General features: G+C 43.1%; 1 protein-coding gene across 1 annotated transcript in view; it reads right to left on the bottom strand.

Annotated features, from left to right (window-relative positions):
- Positions 1-314: 314 nt before the first annotated feature.
- The window catches only part of nsg2 (neuronal vesicle trafficking associated 2), a 47,820-nt gene continuing 21,609 nt past the window's right edge, over positions 315-26,525 (bottom strand). Inside the window, exons 4-5 of the mRNA XM_030438850.1 lie at positions 7,140-7,250; positions 315-1,683 (exon numbers count right to left, since the gene is read on the bottom strand). Of these exons, the coding sequence (XP_030294710.1) occupies positions 1,486-1,683; positions 7,140-7,250 (309 nt within the window). The 3' untranslated portion in view covers positions 315-1,485. The remainder of the gene's footprint in view (positions 1,684-7,139; positions 7,251-26,525) is intronic.

Here is a 26,525-nt window from a genome sequence, read left to right on the forward strand (position 1 = left end):
TGATGAATCATATATCCAGTAGCCATTACAGATACAGGTATTCTGCTGCTGCTGCTCTTTCTTTTTTACTCGCTGTCAATCACAGCTGCTCATCAACAACCCTGCTCTCTGCAGCTCGACACACAGACAGCAGAATACATATCTGATGTAGTATGAATCTGAGTGGGAGCAGGAACGTGTGAATAATATAACGTGCTGAATGAGAAGCTGTCACTGTCGCTCGCACTGCAGCGCCTCGGGGCTGAATTAGGCGTTAGCGTTAGCGTTAGCGCCAAAGAGACGCGGCGGTGAGCAGGACTGACAGACACACTCGGCACAGGTCACAGCTTGTTTTTATTTTGAATTCAAACCAAGAGACAAGGATGCACACTGATAAATTACATCAAGTATCGCTACATATCAACTAACAACATCACAATATCTCATAAAAGCGCTCTTGACAACAGATCCAACGTTACAAAATGAAAAGTGACCGTAGAGGAACAGAACCTGGCTGCAGTCGAAGCCCATCGATAAACAAACCAAAACACGGCAAAGAGTTTTGGCAAGAGACGGTGATATGCACAGTATTTCCTTTCCCATCTGCAACATCGTGTTCGAAGGAGCTACAAGACCGGCCGCAGAAGCAATATGCAACCAAAGAGGAAAAACAGAAAAGGAAAAATCGGCTAATTAAAGCTACTACAATGCAAACACACACAGGAAACTAGCCTGAACGCACAGGTGTATGTACAGCTTGGGTCACCGGGGGGGTCTCAGGATTTAAAATGTTATAGCACAGCACATTGAAATGTCACTGAAGATAAGCCATCAAACAGCCATGATGGAAAAGATTCATTCAATCAACTCAGACGTGTCTCAGTGGCGTCAAAACCTTCCTCAGAGAGTGAACTTTGTGTTTTGTAAATGTGTTACAGCTAGAGCGTGTGTGTGTGTGTGTGTCTGTGTGTGTGTGACTGATTCTACAGTAACGACAGTAAACACACTTGAAAATAAAAAACAAAAGAATCGCTACAAACGAGAAGGTTGTAATTCAGCACTAGCGCTTGTCTTTGTACAAAGAGTTGCCTGGTAATCACATAGAAATCATCCGCACGTTACAGTTAAAAAATGAACATATCATGACGAGTCGATAAATAATAATAAATAAGAACGAGGGAGTCGACATGGTAACGAGAGAGCAGTGTGTGTGTGTGTGTGTCTGTGTGTGTGTGTGTGTGTCAGCAAACGATTATAATCCCAAGAGAGAAATGCAGTCAAGGTAAATCAGAAAATGATCTCGCTGTGATGTGCTTGTGTGGTTTAATGTCTGCATGCATGTTTTCACTCTACATTGGCATTATATATGCAGCTGTCGTGTTTGTGTGCGTCTCTTTTTGTCTATATTTCTACATGTTCACCTACTTGTTCTCGTGTGTCTGTGTGTCTGCATGTCTGCATGTGTCTGTACGTGTTTTACGACACCCTCGGACCCGCCGGGCCGGCTCAGTGGCCCTCGCCGCTCGGGGGCTTCGCGTCATGCTGCTGCCCTCCCGCCCCTCCAGGCAGCCAGGGGGAGACGGAGTGCGAGGTGGTCTGCTTGGCCATGCTGTAGTGGCTGATCACTGTGTAGAAACGGCCCCTCGAGTTGGCGTCCTGGGCGGCGTAGTACGCCTCCAGAGAGGCTGGGATACACCGCTTGTGCTGAGGAGAGAGAGAACAGAGCGGTTCAGAACACGGAGCCGTTAATTCATTGTTAAAAGTTGGTTTACCCTGAAGGAGAAGTATCTGCTGCCGAACCACCAGCTGACAGAGCTTCACTCCTCAGGCCTCCGTCCATCCTCCACATTCCACCATATAAAATATTTTTCTTGTGCACATGTTGGTGAGACTGTGAAACCTCCCTGCGCTCATAAAGACAACGTGTGACCAAACTTAAAGGGATATTCCGGTGTAAGTTTAATCCATGTTCTAAATCACCGTGAAACTGTGTTAGACTCCCTCTCGAGAGATCAAGTTAGCAGACCGCTAATTTACGGAGTTTTATCAACCTCAGAAACGACCGCACAACAACAATACACTGCAGTAAATGGATCCAAATATAAACCGCCACCAAAAAGCCACAAATAATGCTCAGAACAGCACCAAACTTCAGCAACAGTACAAATAGGGTCTCAGCACATAGTCCGGGGCATCTAACCTCCGCTAGCTTAGCTGGATTTCTACTGTGAAAGCTAAAAACAGACTTCAACTCTCCTCAATCAGCTTCCGGGTCGGGGAAGTCCCGACGCGACGATTACCGAGTGCGGTTAGAAATGCTCAAGTTCCGTTCTTTTCCCTGTCCGCTCTCGATAATAACTGTTATAAACTGGCAGGTAAGACACATATGAACTTTGATTGCTTTTCCATGGAGTCATAATCATACATTTTCATCCATGAGCCGCGGAACTCTACTGCACTCGGTAATCGACTCGTCGGGACTTCCCGTCAACAGGAAGCTGCTGCAGAAGAGTGGTAAATTTAGTCAGCTTTTCAGTAGAAATATGATTTAGACCATGGATTAAATTTACACCGGTATATCCCTTTAAGCTCCATAAAGCACATTTTACTTGGTGTTTTAGGTAGCTAGCTTTAGCACGATAGCTAAGAGAGAATTATTATAATTTTGTGTTGGCTGTGTCTGAAATCACGACCCACAAAATAGTGGACTCTATAGTGAGCTTGCCATTTTGTACTGCTGCCCAAAAGTGTAGTGGGAATTATTATCTTCTATATAGTTTACTCATCCCGCAATGCCTCATAAACAGAAGTGCAGTAGTACAACTGATAATCTCTAAAGAGTTTTTCATTTGACAGATGAGCTCACTATGGACTCCTCTATATAAAACCCCCCGTAGGTAGTGAGAAAGGAGTGAGTGGGTGATTTCGGACACTACTATGAATCTAGGTCACTCAGCAGATTGAAGAAATATCTCCTCATGTTACTCAAGTACAGCTGGTAAAACAGCGTGCAGAGCCAGAGTCGTTTCACATCCAACTCTGCGAATTAAGGGCTGAATGCTAAAATCACAGTTTTTTTCAGTGGTAGCTTTGAAGAAAGTTTGTTTAGGTCCAAGATGCTGATGTTCTAGTGCGACACCTGGTGGCAGCGAACGTCTTATGTGCTAAATTTTGCATCGACTGAACCGTTTCATAGAGCTGAGAGGTTTGTGCGAAATCGTATCGCAATTTTTCTGACTAATTCTGAATTTAGACATTTAAAAGTGCTACGTTCAAGAAACCAACGTTAAAAACAAGCTTCAAAGACTTCGACTGCTGCTTGTGTTTGAAAACACACTCATCTATATTTATCAGATTTACGTTGAATAAAACGTACGCAGAAAGAAAACACAACACTTGTTTTTACTGTTTTTATTAATGATGCAAAATCATGGAGCGCAACGAAAAATGTCTCTCTAAAAGATGTGAAAAATGGAATACGGCTTGATGAGCTTTGATTAGGAGAACTGCTTTTATGGTCTGCTCGCCCACTGAAATAAACATCCAAGAGTCATAATCTGCATTTACACATTTACCTGGTTTTCATCAGAGGACGGGGAGCAGATGAGAGAAGGTATTTTGCATTTCTGAGGCTAAGAGTACAACTCTATTACGGGGGAGAGTGGGCTCATAATACCACATGGAGTGCAGGCTTATATTACTGCATTTTGCGCCCGTATAGCATTAAAATGTGCTTGAGTGTGCATACATTAACAGCCCGGTGTGCAGTTGTGTCACAGTGTGTTCTTCTATCGACACATTTGCACCTGGCCAACGTGCATGTGACACTTCTAATAATACCTCTGCAGACTGCAGTCAGAGAGCCCCTGCAGAGGCTGCGGACCTGAAACTAGATTTATTCCACCTTAAAAGACCAGATTCATCCAGAGACACAGACTTCCAAGGTGACCTCGCACAAACTGCTACACAAACTTATAAGTGCAGTGCAGCGGAAATCTATAAGTACCTGGGAGGAGAGGAAGTCTGCATCCACCTCCTGGAAAGAGATTAAACACTGACACTGAGCACATCGGGGCAGCAGATTGGTTGGAGGATGGACGACCTCGGCCGTATGGATCACGAGTTAGTGATCATAATGTGGTAATTATTGTAAAATAGGCAGTAAGTCTAATTCTCATTTAATAGCAGCTAATTACATATCTCAGTGTCTTTCTTTGGCTTGGAGAAAAAAAGAAAAAAAGCTTGAAATTACACTTGATTACACTCGTCATAAAAAAATCACTGATATCGTTAATTGATGATTGCCAGTCTAATAAGCCTCGTTAGCCTCTTCCTGTATGACGACCTCGGACATTAGTAAAAGTAGGACAGGAGTATTTTATTTTTTCCCTCTCCCACAGGAGGCTGGGCAGAGCGCTCACCTTTAATTCTTTATTTAGAGCAGAGGGGAGAGGAGAGGGAGACAGTGAAGGGCAGATAGTCTCGTGTTTTAGGAGGAGCGAATATATGAGTCCAGTTGGAATCGTAACAGCCGGCAGGAGGCTAGCGTAGCACAGCATAAAGACTGGAGACAGGTGGGAACAGCTAGCATGGCTCTGTCCAGAGGAATTATTATTTTTTGATAATAAATGGATAAAAAGAAAGCAGACACTCTTAAGTCTGTATTCCAGTTAGAAAGGGAGGACTCAAGCACAGTGCCGACTGCTTCTTATCAATTCATTTTATAATATCTGGTTTTATTTTGTGTTGAAGTCACATTTTTATTTCTGTTTATTGTCTACAAGGCTGCAGGTGTGACTGTGTTGGTCACACATGCACCAAAATATACGTCAAGTGCGACTAAACATTGACATCATGCACAAGATCATTTATTTAAAGGGACAGTGTGTAATATATCAAGTATTTAGCGCCATCTAGCTGTGAGGTTCTACATTGCAACACCCCTCCCGTTCTGAAGACGTTGGAGACGTTCCAGAAGCTACGGTGGCCCTGACGGACAAGAAACTCATTTTCAAAATATGGACTCTTTCCCAACAGCGTCGAGTATTTCTACTGATTCAAGTAATGAGGTAACGATGTAGTTAGTTATTGTTATTGTTGGTGACGAGCGCTTTTACTGAGCTCCCTCTCAGTTCCGCAGTCAAGCTAGCTCTGAGCGAAAACGCGTTTAGCCTTACTACGTAGTACCACGTAGTGCTTTGTGTCCCTCTCAGCAGTCCGTAGTTTTTTTAAAACCGGAAAGACATGGCGGCCTCCATAGAGCTTGCCCGTGCTGTGTATATTCAGCAGTGGTGGACAGTAACTGAGTAAATGTACTTGAGTACTGTACTTAAGTACATATCCAGAGGATTTGTACTTTACTTGAGTATTAGATTTCTTTGGTACTTATTACTCTTACTTGAATACATTTCCAAGACAAATATTTTTTCTTTTACTCAAGTTAATTTCTAGGAAGGCTGAAAAGTACTCGTTACTTTCAGGTCTGCTCTTTTTTTTTTTTTCTTTCTAAAATACTATTGGACACAAGCTGTGTTTGTCAAAGAAGGAAACCTATCACAGTGCACGCGCTCCACTGGGATCTACGTAAAAGCTGAAATACGTCATCCCTCCCCATAAGGAAACCACCAAAGTAGCCACGCTCTCGACTGCGTTTGTCAAAACAAAACCGCAACAATGGCTGCATCAGATGTAGTTTTTTGTAAAGCAGTGATTCTCAACCAGTGGTCCGGGGACAACATTGGTGTTTGAGGGGGTTCCAGTTCCCAACTTAGCTAAATGATAGAGAGTTAGTTGGACGGTGCAGGTTCATTTGGTTACAGTTTTAATGATTGTTAATAAACATCTGCATCTGCAACATCTGCTGTCCTCCTGTGATCCATTCATTGTATTTGTTGTATAGGTGTTTCTGCAGGCTTTATATAACATTGTGGTTCTAAAAGCAAGCACATCAGTGCAGGTGGTTTCAAAGAGTTCATTCTCAGAAACAAGAGTTAAAAGGTCCTTAAATTCATTTAGAAAAAATTATAGTAATTCATTGATGTGAAAAATAAGAAATTTACTCTTACTCTTACTTAAAGTACATTTAAAAGCATGTACTTTTGGATACTTAAGTACCTTTAAAAGCAAGTACTTTTTTACTCTTACTCGAGTAACATGTCGACTGAGCTACTTTTACTTGTAACGGAGTAAATTTTGACCAGTAGTATTTGTACTCTTACTCAAGTACTGTGGTCGAGTACTCTGTCCATCTCTGATATTCAGATAGGTAATTCTTGGCTCAGGAGGAGAAGTCAGATTGTTGGCAGAGGTAATTGTTCACCAATGAGGACTTACTTATGAACGAAGACGTTTATTTGAGTTAATAAATTACTTAAATCGTTACACACTGTCCCTTTAATGTCTTTAGAGTTAAATTCAAATGTATTATTGAGTACAGCGGTGTAATAAGTTAGGCTGGTCTATATATTACCACAATATTTATTCAGCCGAGGTGGAACAAATAAGAATGTATTGTGTTGCATGACGAGTCCTAAATTTCCTGCTGGTGCTCCTGAAACGTTCAGTACGGAGCAGCTGGACGTAGTTACTCTGCAGCCATGTGGGTGGATTCTGTCTCAGTTTCCAGTCGTTCCAGCTGACTGCTGTCTTCTGACTGTAGCTTCATCTTCAACAGACAGTTCAGAGAGCGTTCTCATCTCATCTCACCTGCTGTGTGTGCTTATACTTATATATTCTCTCAGTTTCTTCACTTAACTGTTCTGTTTTCTGTCCATGTGCTGTTGAAACACCAGATTTTCCTGCTCTGTGGCATCAGTGTAGGATTATCTTATCTGATCTCATCTTTAATTAATTTCTCAACAAAAAGTGCCAAGAGTCTCAAATCTCCTGCTTCTCTCCATTTTCATCAGTATAAATTGAATATTGGTGAACTGATGATGTAACCAGTGAACTTGTGGCGGGCGTTTTAACCTATTTTTAGATATTTTGTCGATGAATCAAATAAAGAACTATAAAAAAATAAAATGTCAATAATGAAAACCTCCTGTGAAGGCTAATGTTAAACCCTCTTGACAATCGAGCCGCCCTGTTCACCTCCTGACGCTCTCCTGGGCTGAGTGACGGGTGTGTAAAATGAAATATAGGCCAATTATTGCTCTTACCTTATAAATGAATCCATCCGGGCAGGCGTGGTCGTAGGTGAAGGCTTTATAAACCACCAGGAACACGATGCAGGCGAGGAAGGCCAGGGCCAGGATGATCAGGATCGTCACCTGGAGGGAGGACGAACACCGGTCAGTGTGTGTGTGTGTGTGTGTGTGTGTGCCAGAGCCGTAAAGAAGGACTGTGAATATGTGGTTTATATACGAGAGACAGGGTTAGGGTTACATAGTGAGAAAGATGTGTGTGTGTGTGTGTGTGTGTGCAGGCATAATAAATGGGACAGTGAGATGCTGCTGACGGAGGTCAATGGCTCCTCAAGGCAAGGTGTTCCTGTTGAGCTGCCTGACGAACGACTCAGGTTGTGACACCGCGTGCGGATAAATATAAGACATGAAGTCGGAGGCGTTAATCAGGAGAACACGTGGATGATTTGCTGCGTTCTTGTTTTCTTTCTGTATTCTGTGTTTTTGTGTTGCTACAGAATTTATCTGTAATTATGCATTTTCAGCACAAAGACATTTGTCCTTCCAGCATAAAAGACACGGCAGACTTCCCCGCTCTTTATGCAAATGAGCACCGGGACAAACACACACACTGCTTTTTCACACAAAGAAAGAAAATATCCTCATGCATAACGTTTGCCGAATTAACAAAAAACCTTAAAAAATTTAGATTTTGTTGTGAACGGGGTTTCACAAAGTTTATAAAGTTCCTTCCAGCGCAACAACTCACAAAATTAAGCGTTTTGTTCAGGGAGTCTGGGGACTTTCTCCACAGAACACAAAAAAAGTTATCTGTGTAAAATTTGACATGTTTACTGTCAATGAAATGTTGTCTTCTTTCCTACGTTTTAAACGTAAATGGTGAAATTAGAGCTGCAGAATTCACAAGAAGGTGTGAATGATTTAGAATTTGTCGTGGCCGTTTCACAAACTTCACAAACACCTGTACACCTGCATTGTGGGTAATGTAGGCACCATGTTCATCAAGGAAGAAGAAGTGCGATATCTCTGGTTCTGCTGGATCGTTTTTGATCATCAGTTTTTAAACCGTCCATAATGAGTCCAACAGTGTTATAGGAGAGCAAAATCAGACCAGTGGACTGGTTTCCAAAAACCTGGTGCCTACATTACCCACAATGCAACTGATCCACTGAGTGACATCACTGGAGGCAGTTTATCAGATTACTTGCAGCTTCATCTGGAGCCACAACAGTCTTCATACTACTTTTCTCACATGTGCAGTTTTACTCCCAGAGACCTGTGAACACACTTTAACGTGTACAATTGGTGTAATAACCCTTTAATGGATTTTAATTCTACCAGTATCTTGTTTTTGAATCGGCCTGATGAATCGATCAGCATCCGTCGTGCGCTGAATGTCGGTGCACTCAAGTCAGTGACAGAAATCAATTAGCGCTGCATCTTCTTTCTGAATGTGTCCGGCCGTCCACAGCGAGCAGCAGAACGAAGCTCGGAGGCAACAAACACATTCAGGAACCGCATCTTCCTGAAACCTCGAGCAGCTCTGAGGTGTTCAAGTGTGCAAAAGACGAAGAACTGGAACATATTAAAAATGTTCTGGTCAGTTTTTGTACAACAAGTGACTGTGAAATGTTATCAGGATTCGCTTGGACAGAATCAAAACGCATCTGTAGCGTGAGAAATGCTTAATAGCAGCAGGAAAGCAGAGCTAATCTAAAATGATGGAAATAACATTTATTTTGCCGTGCTGATGCAAATAAGAACGCCTCTGTGTCGTTTGAGGTGTGAAATATTCATTTCCCTGGCAGGCCAGACAATGTCGTAGTAAAGCAGATTAACATATAAAAGGATTTGTTTCCTCCTACTTTCTACTTGACAGCCCGATTGGGTGCTTTTGACTGAGCATTTAATTAGAATTATGCAAAACATGTGCGAAGGATAGCTGTGTTATAAAATGCTTCTGTCTGCTAAATCATAAATGTTGCGTTTCCCCACACGTGCTCAAAATTTAAATGTTGTCGTGAAAAAGTCAGATTTATCCCGGCGGGCCAAAAAGAAACAGAACCTTCCTGAACGGATGAATATTCCTGATGTCCTGTTTTTATTTCTAGAGCGACATTAGAGCCGTTCTCAGTTTCCTGCTCTCTATATGATCTGTCACAGGGACGTCAGCGCAATTACACATGGGCGTGATCATCGGTCTCCATCAGCGCTGTGGGGGTGGACAGGGACATGCAAGCTAAGTGACTGTTTACTCGGTGTCACCCGGGGGACACGACTCTTAGCCTTGGTCGCCGCTGACACTCGCCGTAAATTACATCTCTCACATCACACACAGCGATGCATTAAAAGGACGCATTTAAAGTCACGCCGACCCGCCTTTAGGAGCGGCGACAGACGTCGAATGACTGATTAAGACGCACCCTGACCCCCTTTTTGAATAGTGATGCGCGTGAAACGGCTTATTAAGAGAAGGGATTACTATAAAGCTCCTCGTCTCAGTTAGTGTTTCATGCAAGCGGAGAGCCAACTGCGCTTGGACACTTTGAAAACATGAAACGGAGACTTAAGTCTCTAAACACTGAGGAGATTTGTGCTTTTGCTCAACTAAACTGCTGGCGTTTGAATTCGTTGTCAACGCAGCCGAGACACAAAATTCTTCCTCGTGACATTCACAAAAAGACACTCAGCAGCACAGAGGAGAAGTGATGAGACGTCGAACACAACATCAAATAATAACTCTGGCTCGGACGCAGAGATGTTCGCTTAGTTAGGTTTCTGTTTTCTGCTGCAGCGGTCCAGTTAAAGATGGAGATACTTCACATAGATTCCAAACATGATTTGCTGCATTTTAATGTGTGGAAGAAGTTAGGGAAAGTCTCGAGGTCATGCCTGATTCCGGTACCGCCACAGATTTATGCTAAGCTATGCTGTAAATGTTAGCTTCGACCTCTAATGTGTTACCTAGCAACAACTACAGCTCGTTAGTTTCCGTATAAACAGGCTGTTTTGGTGACTCCGTCTTTGCTTCCCACATTAACTCTGGAACACAGCAGGGTCACACGTCTTAAAACCATCATTAACAAATGGTAAATGTACGTTAATCAAACTTTATTTAATAGTTATCAGACTGTTATCAAACAATGGGATGCTTTATGAACCATTTACTGAGCAGTTGTTCATTGTAAAGTTGCAACTGACGTCTATAAACCTTTTAATTCAAAGTTTAATTAGCTTTAAATTAACCATTTATTAATGACAGGCTGAGAAATAGACCGTGACAGGTTCAATGACTGGTCTAAATGTAGGATATCGCCCTTTAATTCACAAAACAAAATGATTAAAGTGGAAGAAACTGCTGAGCTGTGCGGTCCATATTTAGCAATTTACAGTTATCATCAAACTGCACTTTAAAATGAAATAATCATTTTAATAATATGCAAGCATGGTACTACATCTGCAGTTCAGCAGCTTATTTACTGATTGAAAGCGTGTCCTACATATCATCTTTACTGGTGCTCAACATTACAGATTAGTCGTATTAACCGTGAGTCGTACAGTCTACGTACATTAAGGCTCCATTAATCTTTCACTGTACGTTCAACAGAAGAGCAGCAGCAGCAGCACTGGAGCAGAAACACCCCGACCTTTGTAATAGAAACGATCGCTTTATAAGTCCCTGTTGATGCGACCGCGACCATGTGGTGTATAAATCCATTAAAAATCTATCCTGACCTTTCTCCATTATTCATAATCTGGCTGAACTCCGCAGTAAACCTTCAGGAGGTCTTCCTACAGCTCGAGGATGACGACTACCTCCTCTACGCATGGAGCGGATTCATACGTTTATCTGCCCGGATCTCTGTATTCACTTATGAAAAGATAATGCTCTCATTCATCTGATCAGCTGAATCTGTGCCAAGGCTGTGCTCACGTTAATAGAACAGAAAAAGAGAAATACAGCAGAATACAATAAATAAAGAATTGTGCTTGTTTAGTCGACTCAAGGCTGCATCTCCCGGCGAGGCAGCCTCCCACGCACACATCAACATCATCCTGTTTCCTGTGGAACTCAGTCGATGCGGCTGTTCTGTCATTAGCGCTCCGGTGTGTGCCATCCTACACCACTATCACCTCCGACACAACCAGCACCCTGTCCGCTGTGCGGCACAGATAACAGGCAGGCGTTTGTTCTTCTTGGATGCGGGCAGGTGAACAGCATGCTGCTGTAATTTGGACTAAAAGCAACGTGTCCTTAACAAGGACGGACTCCATCAGTGGAGACTGGACCGACTGCAGGAGCTGTAACTGCCTCTAACCACGGCCAGTCACTGTTTCAGTCCGTATGGATCCAAAATCGCTGGTTGGATTTAAATCTGCACTGAGCAAAGAAACACTTCACCGACATCGAGGTCGTCGTCTGTGTTCACACGGTTTGTCCAAGTGGAACCAACAGAACAAGCTTAAGAGAAATATAAATACTAAACATTCACAGTACGAAACAAAAGTGAATCATCTCCGGCCTCTTTCATCTCGAAGGTATACGTATCATTTCACTAACAAAGACCGCGCCAAAGACTGTATGGAACGAAAACAGGAATTTATTACACGTAATGACGTATGTTGGATACTGGGAGGGAAAGGGTCGAGGGATGAGGGGGTTTAGGAAGGACGGGTGAGGGTTGATAGGAAGGGAGAGAGGCTGGTGGGATGAGAGGATGGAGGGGGGAGTTTGGGAGGAACAGAGTGGGTGTGGAGACGCTGAGTGGGGGAGCCGTCTCCGATCTCTTCGTAAGCCCACGTGGTTCCTGTATGTGGATGAGAGAGAGAAAACAAAAGAAAGAAGGGGATTGGAAGGGAGGGAGGTAGAGTATCAGTCAAAGAGGGAGTGAACGGATGAGGTGTGCTTAAATATATTTCGGGCGGAAATGTTTGAGTTAGAGGCGTGGTCTTTGTTCCCGAACCTAGTTATAAACCTTCATATAAAGTATGAAGTGATCACACAAAGGTTCCCTGCAGGAACACGTCTGATGGCTTCATTTAACAATTAATCCTCCAGGAAAACAAACGGACATTTTCAACTGAGTCGTGATTAAAGCAACAACAACAATGTTCTGATTGGCAGCGTTAAAAAGAGCTGCAAGCATGAATCTATTAGCTGTTAACAGTCGTTCTGGTTTCTTCTCCTCTTTGACAGTAAACTGAATATCTTTGTTTGTCGTCGTGGACAAAAGATGCGTTTGAGGACGTCAACTTGTGCTTTGTAAAAACACTGACTTACATTTTTCACAATTTTCTGACATTCTGAGGAACAACAACAACAACAACAAGGTGATTCATTCAGAAAAGAATCCACAGATGATGATCATCGGTGAAAACAGTGAGTCACAAATGAGTCACAAGATTTGATCAAGATGACAAAACTGTTGACATCCTGAAGGGTTGAAGTTCCAGCTGAAGGCTTCCCTCCTCTCTGCGTGCAGCAGTGATCACCAGATGAAGCAGAAAACAGGAGTTCTCTGACCTGATTGGATAAAGTTTGCAGGGATACCAGAACATTTCTCTTCTCTTTTAATCCGGCGAGGTGAAGTAGAGAAACACAAGCACTCTGTAACTGTGTTTACTGCTGGAAGATGGAGATATCTGTATCACTTACAGCAGCGTTAAAGAAAAGCATTTATCTAAACTGAGGCTGCAAGATGTTTGTTTTGACTGATGCTACTGTTACGATGTGATTCATGATCAGCGGGAATGATCGTTTTTGTAAGAACAACTCATGACGATGTGACGTGTGTTCGTTTGACCTCAGGAGAAACAGATCTGTGTGCTGGGACGTCTCACTTCATTACGATGCTGTTTGTGTTGTATTTTAACTTTGCAACTTTTTGCAATTTGAATATGCATTTGGTCACATTGTGATTTTGATCATATTTGAATTAATCTGAATGTTGAATCTAAAACAAGATGAGTTTGTTGGTTAATGGATGAACAGTTTGGGTTAAAAATGCCTGAAACAGTGAAGCGTGATTGTTGTGATCTCATCAAAGTTCACTCACTGAAATGAAGCGCAGCTAATCTCTGCGAGTGAGAAGCTGGAACTGTGAGGTGATTAACAAACATGTTCGCGACTATTCTTCTGTTGATTAACTTATTAATATTCCTCATATTCTGATGTGCATACTGTAAATATGGATCTGCTGTCTGTCGTTTCTCCTCCGTCATCGGTGAAGCGGCGACACGTGGACGCAGCTGCCGACCGTCGTGTGTTATGGAGGAAAAAACAAACAATCAAACCAGATTATAATAAAAGATCCAGCAGGATTGTTCCTCTGTTCTCCAGCGTTCTCATCTCTGACTGCAGATTAAGCATTCGTCTACCTATTGTTTATGTTTCCCTCCATCCTTCATCACACACACACACACACAAACACCACCTGCTCGTTTTCCCTAAAAAACGCCTCTGGATGGAGGAAAATAACTGATTCATGAGGCGGTTTTCTTCCACAAAATCCACTTCCCTTTAATTATGTATGGCTGCACAGTGCATCATAAGTTCAAAGGCGGTTTCCTAAGTGGATGTGCGTCTTCACACCCTGTTTCACTGCAGTTCAACCTACCATTCCTCTCCCCTTTTCTTTTTTAACACTGCGAATATGTTGGAACGAAACACACCGCCCACACTCTTACTGCCGGAGCTCGATGAGCCACATGAGGGCTGCAGAGCCGACACCTCCTCACACTCACTCCAGGAAAAGAAGAAAAAAAAAGAGGGGAGGATGTGTAAGCGAGGAAAAAAAGGGGGAAGGTGGGTGTGACAGGAGAGAAAAATGATGCTGATAAAAGCAGATAACAGAGTGACAGGAAGGAGCAAAGTGAGAAATAAAAGGAGGCGATGACAGAGACAATAAAGCAGCGAGCGAAAGGCAGACGGAGGGCGAGCGGTGGAGATCAAGGGGCAGATGGAGGATGTCGTTCCCTCTCGTGGAGGCAGACAGACAGACAGGCAGACAGACAGGCAGGCGGAGAGACAGACAGGCAGCAAACACAACGGGATATCAGCTGATGCATCAACCAATACCCCACAAAAGGAAGCACACACAACCGTTTTTCATTCATCCTCCTGTTGCCCCTCTGACTCCGTCTGAACCGCGGCACAAAGCTCCGTCGCTTCTGGTTCTAAAGATTATCATCTGCTCCGTCTACGCTGAAGCCTCGCGCTCCAGCTGAACGCATTAAAAAGAGCTATTAATATCAAATGAGAAAAAGTTCTAATATTAAATATATCTTATCTTGGCTGTAATAATCTGTAACGCCTTGAGGGCAGTTTGTTGATTAATGAAATTAATGAACTTGGTGACGGGGTGAGGCGGCGGAGAGAAAGTCTCATCACAGAAACACACAGAGGCGTAAAGGTCAGCGGTCCGATTACGTGTCCTGCAGACTCCACGTCCGGCCGTAAAGGATCGTTTAACCATCGAACGCTCACCATCAATTCTGTCTATTATAAAAACATTTGTGCGCAGCAAGTTAATTAAGCGGCGACATCATTAAAGGGGCTCTGTGGATCTTCTGTATCGTGCTGGAAGCCGATTTTTAGCGTTAGCTGCTTTCGCTCTCCGATAGCAGAGAGGAGACGAGTCAAAGAGACGAGGCGCGTCCTTCAGACTGAGGCAGAAAATACAACCTTCACAAAGAAATCCAGCAGCGTTAGACAACTTCAACAAATGTCCACAGGCTCGTAGAGTCAACCGAGAAAGACGTTTTTCATTTATCACGTTACAACCCGCTCACATGTGGCCAATAAAGAAGTCGTTATCATCAAATCATTAATTGCAGCTCTACTCAACACCAGTCACATAATTGTTCATGTAAGAGTTCACGTTCAACAGACAAACTTAAAGATTACTTAAAGATCTCCAAAGCTAAACCATCAGGCTGCAAGACGAAAAGAATGTATTATCATGAATTAATAAGAGAAAACATGTTAAATTATCTGTTTTACCTGGTTTATATTTGACCTTCCTTTCTTTCTGTATTTTTTTGCACAGATTTCCTGTTTGACAAGATTTTATTACCAAATAATAATGTGATATTCAAACTGTCGGCTTGTTTACAGTCTGTCAGCGAGCGTCTTTCTCAAGGACACATTCATTGAACAGTTGTTTTCACGGCCGCTCGTCAGAATCAGAACCAGCTCTCCTGGACCCGTATGTTTGGACGACGAGGACTCTGACTCCAGTTTTTGTTGGCTCACGGCGTCCTTGACTGTAAAAGTGTTCAAGATTCAAGATTCATTTATTTTTCCCGTTGGAGATTTTGTCTTGGATAAAAGGCTGCCACATAAATATACACATCGCATCACATAAACACATCAGCCTTCACACACATTTATAACACCTGACATTGATCAGTTTGACCTTTACAAGCACGGTACTCTTATTTATCAGTGTTTAATATGACGTCACCAACAAAGTCTCCCTTCCCGTCCTCCCCCTCCCTGAGTGGAAAAGACATCTATCAAAAAACAAAAATCAAACCACTGAATTTATTATTCATCGCTGTACGTTTCCTGCTGTGACACGTCAAAACATCTTCCGTTAAAAGGGCCAATTTGTCAAACAAGAATGGAAAACATTCTCTGCTTACATCTGGAAGATTTGCAGCTTTTCTCTCTCTTTCTTTTTTTTATAAGATATTAAATTGCATATCTGCAGAGTTCAGACTTCTGGACCCGACAAACCAACTTGTTTGAATACATCACCGCGGGAGTCAGGCAACTTTTGACTCGCGGTGGGAATTGTGTTTTTTAAAAAACAGTTTTCCTTCATCATACAGAGCAAACGGCAGATAATGAAGATACGTGTTGCAGCCATAAAGTCAGACATTAAATTTAAAAATAAATCCGTCCTCTCTGCGACCAAACAACCTGGAGCGCAGATGGAAATGTGTCCCGCTGAAGTGTCTAATCCGCACGAAGCCCTCGACTATTCATCACATGTAGAGGCGTTCGAGTCAGAGATCAGCCTGCTGCATAAAAATGTAAATGAAATATTCTCTTATCCTCTTAAGGCACTTTTGTAATGATGAAATTAATGAGGTGGGTGATAGCGTACCTGTTAGGGAAACCACGACCAGAACTGGAAAGGTCACGGGTTTGATCCCTGCGTGTCCGTGAGCAAAACACGGAGCGACTCTGCCTCCGTACAGTATATGGAATATTAATGATTATAAAGTCAAGAAGTGAGGCAAATACGAGACAGGACGAGACAGAAATGACCATTTGGGCTCCAGAAGAGATTTTTAAACCTCATGTTTCCCCCGTGGTGGACGAGACAATCAGAGCCTTTGAGAAAACATAACAGTGGAGAAAATATGGATCATCAAAACAGGAGCAAAACACAGATACAGAGACAGAAAAGCAAACTTTAATGATGAGAACAAAGCAGGAAAACACGAGGGCCTGGGATCATTTAAACACAGAGGAAAGATTAACTGAGAGAGCGGGGAAAAACACAAAGACAGGAAGTGGAAAGGAAAACAAGAATAAGGATATAACCTACAAAATAAAACAGGAAATGAAACAACACTCCAAACCACGATGACCTACAGATGTATTACAGGTAAAATGTGCTCAAATTACCATCACAAGATGAAGACTGATGCATAAATAAGGATTCAGCTGCTGTAACTTCTCTGATCGGAGCTGGTTTTACATTTTCTACAGTGGTTCACAACATATTGTTCTGAGGGTCACGAGATGATAAATGAGACGGACGAGAAGAAGTTCTGCTCCATAACTTCCCCGATGATCTTTCAGCCTCGTAAAATGACTAAAATGACTGAAAATCTCAACACAATCGCCAGAAAAACGTTTCTACAAAACCACAGAAAAGTTCAAACTGTTTCTGCGTACATCTACAAACTGTAGCTGTTACATAAACGTACAGTACTTCCCTCTGAAATAGTACCAGAGAATATCGCCTCTCTACAGCCCTCGCGGTACAACTGTACGTCCATCACTGTGGTTTTTAAGCTCATGTTCAGACACGAGCACGACGCCACAGTCCAGGAGAAAATCGTGTTTCTTAGACAGAGAAACATTTCTGCAGTCTGTGTCTTCTTCCTCTAAAAGCATCTCAGTGCAAAGACCTTTTTTTTTTTTGTTTTGTTTTGAGGAACAAAGAAACTCTCGGAGCCGTGATCTTTGGGGAGCGAGCTACCTCCGAGCGGAGCATCTGAGACGGGGCGGGGGATGTCAAGGAGACCGTGTTCAGGGGGATTCGGGCTCTTGAGGACTGGCTTTCCGGTTGAGACAAGCGCAGCTACAGTAGTGTGGCAACAAAGCACAAAAACTCGGCTGTCGACATGCATCGTGTCTCGGATGGAAACACAAACTGTTAAAATGCCAACCTGAGACAACGGGAGCGTTTCCTCTCAGGTCAGCTGAGGTCTGCACGCCGGAGCTCGGCTCCCTCCGAGCTGTGCAGGAGGTTCTGAGAGGTTTCGTCTGCTGAGGTCAACAAGCTGCATTGTTCAATATTTCCCAGAAACAATGAACAGACCGAGAGGCTCAGAGGACTGTGTGCCGTGCCCACGCTGCGTTTGTTTGTGTGAGAGGAGATTTCATTATAGATCTACCGTTTTATATAAAGGTCGCTCAGATGCGACGAAGAGAACGACTCGTTCAGGTGTCGTGTACGTCGACGACGGCCGTCATGGATCACTGAACACAACCCCGAAAACTGTCAGCCGGTGTGAGGTTCATTTTTTAATAATCACCAAAATAACACAGGTTAGTATAAACATATCTTTAGAAATAAACACTGGCATTTTCTCAGAACACGTCATTTTTGGATGATTCTTACTGGGTAAAAGTTATCGAATCATGTTGATGGATGCGTTGACGTCTTCAGTGGCGTTTTTTATCTTCATGGTTTTCCAGATTTTATCAAAATATTTTTTGGGAACTCTCCCTGATCTGTGGGATCCAACGGGCTGCTGACATCACAGTGCTTTTTGTATTAAAGGGATATTCCAGTGTAAGTTTAATCCATGGTCTAAATCACAGTGAAACTGTGTTAGACTCACTCTCCAGAGATCAAGTTAGCAGACCGCTAATTTGCGGTTTGAAATGCTCAATTCCGTTCTTTTCCCTGTCCGCTCTCGATAATAACTGTTATAAACTGGCAGGTAAGACACATATGAACTTTGATTGCTTTTCCATGGAGTCATAATCATACATTTTCATCCATGAGCCGCGGAACTCTACTGCACTCGGTAATCGACTCGTCGGGACTTCCCGTCAACAGGAAGCTGCTGCAGAAGAGTGGTAAATTTAGTCAGCTTTTCAGTAGAAATCCAGCTAAGCTAGCGGAGGTTAGATGCCCCGGACTATGTGCTGAGACCCTATTTGTACTGTTGCTGAAGTTTGGTGCTGTTCTGAGCATTATTTGTGGCTTTTTGGTGGCGGTTTATATTTGGATCCATTTACTGCAGTGTATTGTTGTCGTGCGGTCGTTTCTGAGGTTGATAAAACTCTGTAAATTAGCGGTCTGCTAACTTGATCTCTCAAGAGGGAGTCTAACACAGTTTCACGGTGATTTAGATCATGGATTAAACTTACAGAATATCCCTTTAAATGGTAAATGTTTTTGTTTTGGCCGTCCAATCACATGACAACAACTTTTACCACCACAAACCTTTATCATTAACTTTATCCTTTTAAAGCCATAAAATTCTACTTCTACTTGAAAGCCATCATAGAAATTCAATATAGTGTTTGTGTTCTTTTTACAATTGATGGTTTGATGACGGCACAAAAGATATTCTTGAGTTTTCCCGTCGAGGCGTGATCGTGCTGCCTCCATCGATCTGCACAACTTGAAAATGAGTCCACAGTGACTCAAAATCTGACAAGAGCAAAAAAATAAGCTCCCAGACACGTCTTCTAATCCAGAGGGCTGACACAGACAGAATTATGTTTGAGTTTTTATGCTGCACATACAGAAAAAAAATTACAGAAATGCACAAAGCGAAAGACTAGAATCTGTCTGGTTTGAACAAACACAACCTCCCTGTCGCTCTCTGAACTCATCCGGAGGTGACTGAGTTCCAAACACTTTGTACCTGAGCGTCCTCTGCAGCCTCCTCCATAAAAGCCCAGCAAGAGTTGCTGAATTTTCTCTTTACAGGATCGACAATTGCACTGACTTGCAGGAACAAAGCGAGCGCTCTGTGCACTAAAAAGGAAGAAATACCAGCCAGAGACGAGTTACAGGACCTTTAAGTACAAACATCACACATGTAACGACTGATTTGTGCAGATTAGCGTCATCTTACTTCCAAACGATCTTCTCAAACCGCAGGATCACATCCATGTTAGCCGATTCGACTGGTTAAAACGAAACGTTTCCGATGTAATCGCGGCGGATCAGACCGCTCGGATGCTTAATTTGGAGACGAGAGATTTAAATCCTGCACGCTGTGAGATAACGTGCGAGTCTCCATGGTGACTTGGCCTATTTTTCAGAGGCGTGGGCTCCTCACAATCACAAAAAACATTCTTCATGGGAAAGTCAGGATGATAATCGGCCTTCGTGTCATGTATTGTGTTTCCAGCTTTAGGCCTTCTCTCAGGAATTATGCTTTTTAGAAACGTCTGGGGCGCTTCGTGAGGCTAAAGGGTGTGACCGTCACAATAAAGGTGTCTTCTGTGTGTGCAGATAGTGTGAGCTTGAATTTTTACTTCCTCTGCTGTTTAGTAGAAATGTGATTAAATAGAATCAAAAGTCTTTTCTCTTTCCCCGTGAACACGCTCCACCAGCTCAGCAGCCAGCGAGACGACGCGTGTTCAGCAGGAGATAGATGCTAATTATGCTAATGTAGCCCAATTAAGGAAGGTCTCTATGGAGACAGAACTTCAAAGGTTTTGTCGGAGCACGCTGTCATGTTGGTTAGAGACGCCGCCCGCAGGAGAATGTGCTCTCGGGGCACAGACTCAAGTCAAATAGCAGGTGGGTGAAATGATAGAAAACGCATAAACAGCAGCGAAATGAATAAAAACATCACGAGAGCCGCGACCCGCAAAACCCGATCCAACGACAGAGAACCCCATCGATTCCAAGGCTACAGTATACTCTCACACCTGCCCTGAGGAAACAGACGATACCCAGTCAGTGGAGACGACAAATCTGATTGGATAACATGAACAAACAAGCGCACACACACACAAACACACACACACACTCACACACACACACACACACAGACTCTCATTATGAATCAGTAATGCGTCTCTGAGGAGACACTAAACATCTGGATAAGATTTGCTAATCAGCTCGAACTCTGCGAGATGAAGATGTTGCAAGAGAGGAAATATTATTAATGATGGGACCCGCCTCTCCACAGACACACACACACACACACACACACACACAGACACACACCACTTTTCAGTTGTTTACATCACAAGACAAGGTTGATTACTCTAATGTTTCCCCAGCTCTCAGTCTCCTGGGCATTCTTTATGTTCCTGCTTATGTAGACAGCTGTGTGTGTGTGTGTGTGTGTGTGTGCGTGTGTGTGTGTGTGTGCATGTGTGTGTTGCTGCAGGTTAGCACGTTATGTTGATGGATGTCTTGAACTTCAAGTCTTCCTCAAGTTATTAATTTTATGTTCGTAGTTTTCCTGAACTTCATTTCATCCAAATCATTTCTGGTGACCTGCAGCTCTGATCTTTGGTTTCCAAGCAACTGCTCACACAACACAGGTTTCTGCATAAAACAGTAAACTTTTGTTGGGTTTTGTTTGTTCATTCACACGATAACGGCGATCTGGGGAAGTGAGAGGACAAAGTTTTGAAACCGGCTTTCCAGAGGATAATCTTTTGACTGTGTCTGTCTTATTTTTTACAACGCAAAGGAAGAAATGTTTTGTTTTTAGCTAAACTGTTGTAATTAAAGCCAAACTGTTTTGTTTTGTCCTCCATGCAGCTTCGTATCCCTCCGTCAGGCCGGCCTGATGTTGTTGAGCTGCTCAGATTGGGTTCATTTCGTCATTTCACCTTGAATTTTGAGCTTCTTCTGTGCAGGGAAGGCTACGTAATTAAACAGTTTCATCATTTGTCTGCATCCTGAGTCTGTACAGGCTGTTTTATTTTAAAAAGGCCTGATGCACTTCGCGTTCCGACTTCAGTCTGGCTCGATCTGCTCTGCGCTTCAATCAAAAATAGACGGACGCTTGTTAAAACGTGGAAACGGGAGCGTCGTCTAGAACGGCCGAGATCAGCTCCAGTGGCCATATCGCCACCGCAACACAACCGAGAAGGGTCCGATGGAGATTAAAGGAGCTTCAGTTCTGATCATTATCAGCCAGTATTCGTTCTGTAAATAGTTTGGTTTGTATGAAGGACCAACAGAGCATCAGCCTTTGTTTCTACACAGCGCTAACATGCTACAGTGTACTAACAGCGTCCTGTCGCTTCCCAGTCAGCAGTGGAAAAATATTAATAGTGAAACGTTCCCACGTCACGTCCATCAGCAGCACACGGCTTACTGGCATCACCTGCTGTTACAACAAATCAAATCAAATCAAATCAACCTTTATTTATATGGCGCTTTTCATACAGAAAGTATCACAAAGTGCCTTACAGCAGAAAAAGAGAAACAGCAAATAAAATCAGGAGAAGAAGCTTAAAAGAACCCAACCCTCCCACCCCCATAGTCATGCACAGAGACACACACAAATATATACACACTCATACACACACTCACACCTACACAAACGCTAGCTGTCACTACAGAGACATGGCTGGGCAGCGAGACCTGAGGCACAGAGGAAGCTTTAGGAAGCTACCTTTGGGGGGCCAACCACACTGGGAGAGATCCCAGTCCAAGGTCGCAGGGAGCCCCACCACAGAGACCACCCCAACCCGGGCAGACAGGAGGCCCCGCACCAAAGTGCAGAGCCCTCTAGTCGCCCAGGCTGGAACCGTCCACGGGACAGCACCCCCCGCGGCCAGACCAGAGACAACTCCCAATCTGGCAGGCCCCCCTGAGGAAACACTGGAGATTAAAAACTGATAGTCTAAAACAGTAAAGGGTTAAAATATTGGTTAAAATATGGAGGCAAAAAACATCGGGGACTAAAACATAAAAGCATAGAGGCTAAAAACATGAGGGACTAAAACATAAAAGCATAGAGGCTAAAAACATGAGGGACTAAAACATAAAAGTATAGAGGCTAAAAACATGAGGGACTAAAACATAAAAGTATAGAGGCTAAAAACATGAGGGACTAAAACATAAAAGCATAGAGGCTAAAAACATGAGGGACTAAAACATAAAAGCATAGAGGCTAAAAACATGAGGGACTAAGACATAAAAGCATAGAGGCTAAAAACATGAGGGACTAAAACATAAAAGCATAAGAGCATAAGACATGAGAGACTATAAAAAATAAAAGCATAGAGGCTAAAACACAGAGAATAAAACAAATAAAAGATGGGTCTTAAGCCTCTTTTTAAAAACCTCAGCAGTCTCCGCGACCCTGAGGTTCTCCGGCAGGCTGTTCCACAGTCGGGGCCCATAACTACTGAAAGCCGCCTCCCCGTGCTTTTTTGACTTTACCTGTGGTATGGTTAAAAGGCCGGTGCCGGAGGACCTCAGGGTCCGCGGCGGCCGATAAGGTAAAAGCAAATCAGATAGGTAAGAAGGCCCAAGACCGTTAAGACACTTAAAAACTAGTAAAAGAACTTTAAAATCAATCCTGAAACGCACGGGGAGCCAATGCAGCGACTTTAGAACTGGTGTAATGTGCTCCCGCCCTCTGGTCCTTGTCAGCACTCGTGCAGCTGAGTTTTGTAATAATTGTAGATTCGAAATGCTCTTTTTTGGAAGGCCAGAGAGCATCACAGGGCATTACAGTAGTCTAAACGACAAGAGATAAAAGCATGCATCATCACCTCCGTGCTGGCCTGAGAGAGAAACGGGCGGACTCTGGCTATGTTTTTAAGATGGTAAAAACTATTTTTGTTATATTTTTGATGTGTGGAATAAAACTGAGCTCAGAGTCAAAAATCACACCCAGATTTTTTACAGATTGTGATGGTTTAAAATCCTTTAATTTTGGTAAAAGTTTCTCTTTCTGGCCCTCAGGACCAATGAGTAAAACCTCTGTTTTGTCCTGGTTGAGCTGTAGGAAATTCGCTGCCATCCATGTCTTGATATCTAAAATGCAGTTAAAAAGGACATCAATAGGCCCTGTGTCATCAGGAGACACGGCGATGTACAGTTGCGTATCGTCAGCATAACTATGAAAGCTGATGCCGTGCCTCCTGATGACGTCCCCAAGGGGAAACATGTAAAGATTAAAAAGAGTTGGACCTAAAATTGACCCTTGGGGAACCCCACACTTTATTTTGTGGGTTTCTGAGGAACATGTATCCATACTTACAAAGAAGTGTCGATCTGTGAGGTAAGAAATGAACCAGTTAAGAACAGTACCAGAGAGGCCGACCAGGGTCTTCAGTCTATCTAATAAAATGTGATGGTCTACTGTATCGACAGAAGAATCCAGAGAGAAAGGTGTTCAGAGAGAAAATCAAAGAAACCAGAGTCGAGCAGACGGATAAAAATGATTTTTCTACTTGAGAGAGCAGATGGGAAGACTTTGGAGAGCTGTATGATTCAGTGGGGAGGGAGGAGTGTGACCGCTTGATGTCCAGAATATGTCTTTTTATCAGCCTTGACGGAGAAGACGATCAATGACACTAACAGTAAATTAAACGAGCGATACTGCTGTTGTCCGGACTGCGAACACAGCGTGAGTGACACAGAGAAAGGCGGATCGATGGCGAGGACAAATGTTAAAGTGAGAGGAACCAACAGACGAGTGAGAAGTGGAGGGTCAGACTGGCCATCCGCAGTCTGTCTGTCTCCTAATTGCTCCCATGGCTCAGCCTGTCAGAGCAGCAGCAGCAGAGAGAGGAAGGACACTCGCTCGCTCTCTGCCGACACTTTTTATCTTTCTGGAAACATCAAACGTGTTGTTTTTCTCCGGGCTCCACTTCTGTTGACGCGGGATGAACAGATATTTACCGGCCACATGAGACGCCGCTGCAGGAAGTTGTTTCTTTGAGTCTTATCGGCCTTAAATTGATCGAATCTGCACAGGGCTTTAATTAAAAGATTACAGTTCAACTGAAGGTAACAACACGTCCTCAGAATTAAAACCGATGCTGCAAGGTGCCATGCAGTTAAAGGGATATTCCGGTGTAAGTTTAATCCATGGAACTGTGTTAGACTCCCTCTCGAGAGATCAAGTTAGCAGACCGCTAATTTACGGAGTTTTATCAACCTCAGAAACGACCGCACGACAACAATACACTGCAGTAAATGGATCCAAATATAAACCGCCACCAAAAAGCCACAAATAATGCTCAGAACAGCACCAAACTTCAGCAACAGTACAAATATGGTCTCAGCACATAGTCCTGGGCATCTAACCTCCGCTAGCTTAGCTGGATTTCTATTGGGAAGCTAAAAACAGATTTCAACTCTCCTCCATCAGCTTCCGGGTCGGGGAAGTCCCGACGTGACGATTACCGAGTGCGGTTAGAAATGCTCAATTCCGTTCTTTTCCCTGTCCGCTCTCGATAATAACTGTTATAAACTGGCAGGTAAGACACATATGAACTTTGATTGCTTTTCCATGGAGTCATAATCATACATTTTCATCCATGAGCCGCGAAACTCTACGGCACTCGGTAATCGACTCGTCGGGACTTCCCGTCAACAGGAAGCTGCTGCAGAAGAGTGGTAAATTTAGTCAGCTTTTCAGTAGAAATCCAGCTAAGCTAGCGGAGGTTAGATGCCCCGGACTATGTGCTGAGACCCTATTTGTACTGTTGCTGAAGTTTGGTGCTGTTCTGAGCATTATTTGTGGCTTTTTGGTGGCGGTTTATATTTGGATCCATTTACTGCAGTGTATTGTTGTCGTGCGGTCGTTTCTGAGGTTGATAAAACTCCGTAAATTAGCGGTCTGCTAACTTGATCTCTCGAGAGGGAGTCTAACACAGTTTCACGGTGTGTCAGACCATGGATTAAACTTACAGCGGAATATCCCTTTAAACTCTGGTTCTGTTACTGACAGTGGAGTTTGGTTTTAACCTCATTTATTTGTCTGGTCTGTTTAACCCTGATTGGCTCCAGTTTTGCTTTTTGCGGCGCTTTTACAAGACAAACTGTGAAAACACAACTCAGATTAGCAGCAGTCTGCATTAATCACTAAAAATCATTTAAATAATTTAAAAGAAATCCTCTTTCCTGCAATCTTGAGAAATCCTTTGAATACTGCTTGATCAGCACCAGACACTAATGACTTTTTCCTCGGGTGATGGCCTAATTTTCCACCAAATTTTCATGAAATATGCTTAAAAGTTTCTGTCCGGCTTTGAAAAACAGAAGACGTGAGTGATGATTATGTTTCCGACCAGCAGAATGTGTGATTTGATCGGATCCCTTCACGAAAAGACCTGCTTGGCTGTTTCCACTCCTGCTCTGTGACGAGGTGGATTTTTAAGGCAGAAATATGAAAACTGAAACAAATCAGCCTGCGTGTGAATATGTGTGCCAAGAGATGTAATGCTGTCAGACCGCTCTGCCATCAGTCAGGCTCAGAAATTCCTTCCAGCATTCGCGAACGCGTGACAACTGACTTACTGAGTCCAACAATGGAGTTTTGATGCAGCCGCCGCTGTGATGTCAGACAAAAGAACTTTCAGACTTTCTGTAATCACAATTTAGGATTTTTCAGTGCCTAAGAATAAAAATCAATCATTATCTACTCGCCGCCCCCCCATGGTGATGGAGAGTTGGGTGAAGGTTTGTAGTTAACAAAACATTTCTTGAGCTCCACAGCAGAAAAGTCGACGGGACCTTCAGAACTCGTCTACAGACACACAGGAATTTTTAAAAATGCATTTCTTTCCTCCTCTGTTTTCAAAATTTTTGTGTCCACACCAACAGTATGAAAATGCACGCTGTGAAGCGCACGCCAAAGCAACAGTTGGCGATTTAACCTCTACTGTGACGCCACGCTGTCCAATCAGAAGACTGCAAAATAAAGAAAACAAGGACATTTTTTAAACCCTTTTTTAAGTTTGATGTAGCTGCTAAAAGCGTTTGCTCCCACCAGTTTTGCCACGTTAGCCGACAAAGTCTGAAAATGATGTTTTGTTCTGTGGATTAACTTTAATCTAATTTTTGATTAAAGACGGCAGTAACTCAACTCATTGCATTTCATAAGCTGCTAGGAAAGAAGCTTCAAAATAAAAGTCAACTCAAGTTCTGCCAGTTAAATGCTTTTAATGTGAAGCTGCAGCAGTCGAAAAAAAAATATTAA

The sequence above is a fragment of the Sparus aurata genome, chromosome 13 (genome assembly GCF_900880675.1).
Source record: "Sparus aurata chromosome 13, fSpaAur1.1, whole genome shotgun sequence".
In the NCBI taxonomy this organism is placed as follows: Eukaryota; Metazoa; Chordata; class Actinopteri; order Spariformes; family Sparidae; genus Sparus; species Sparus aurata.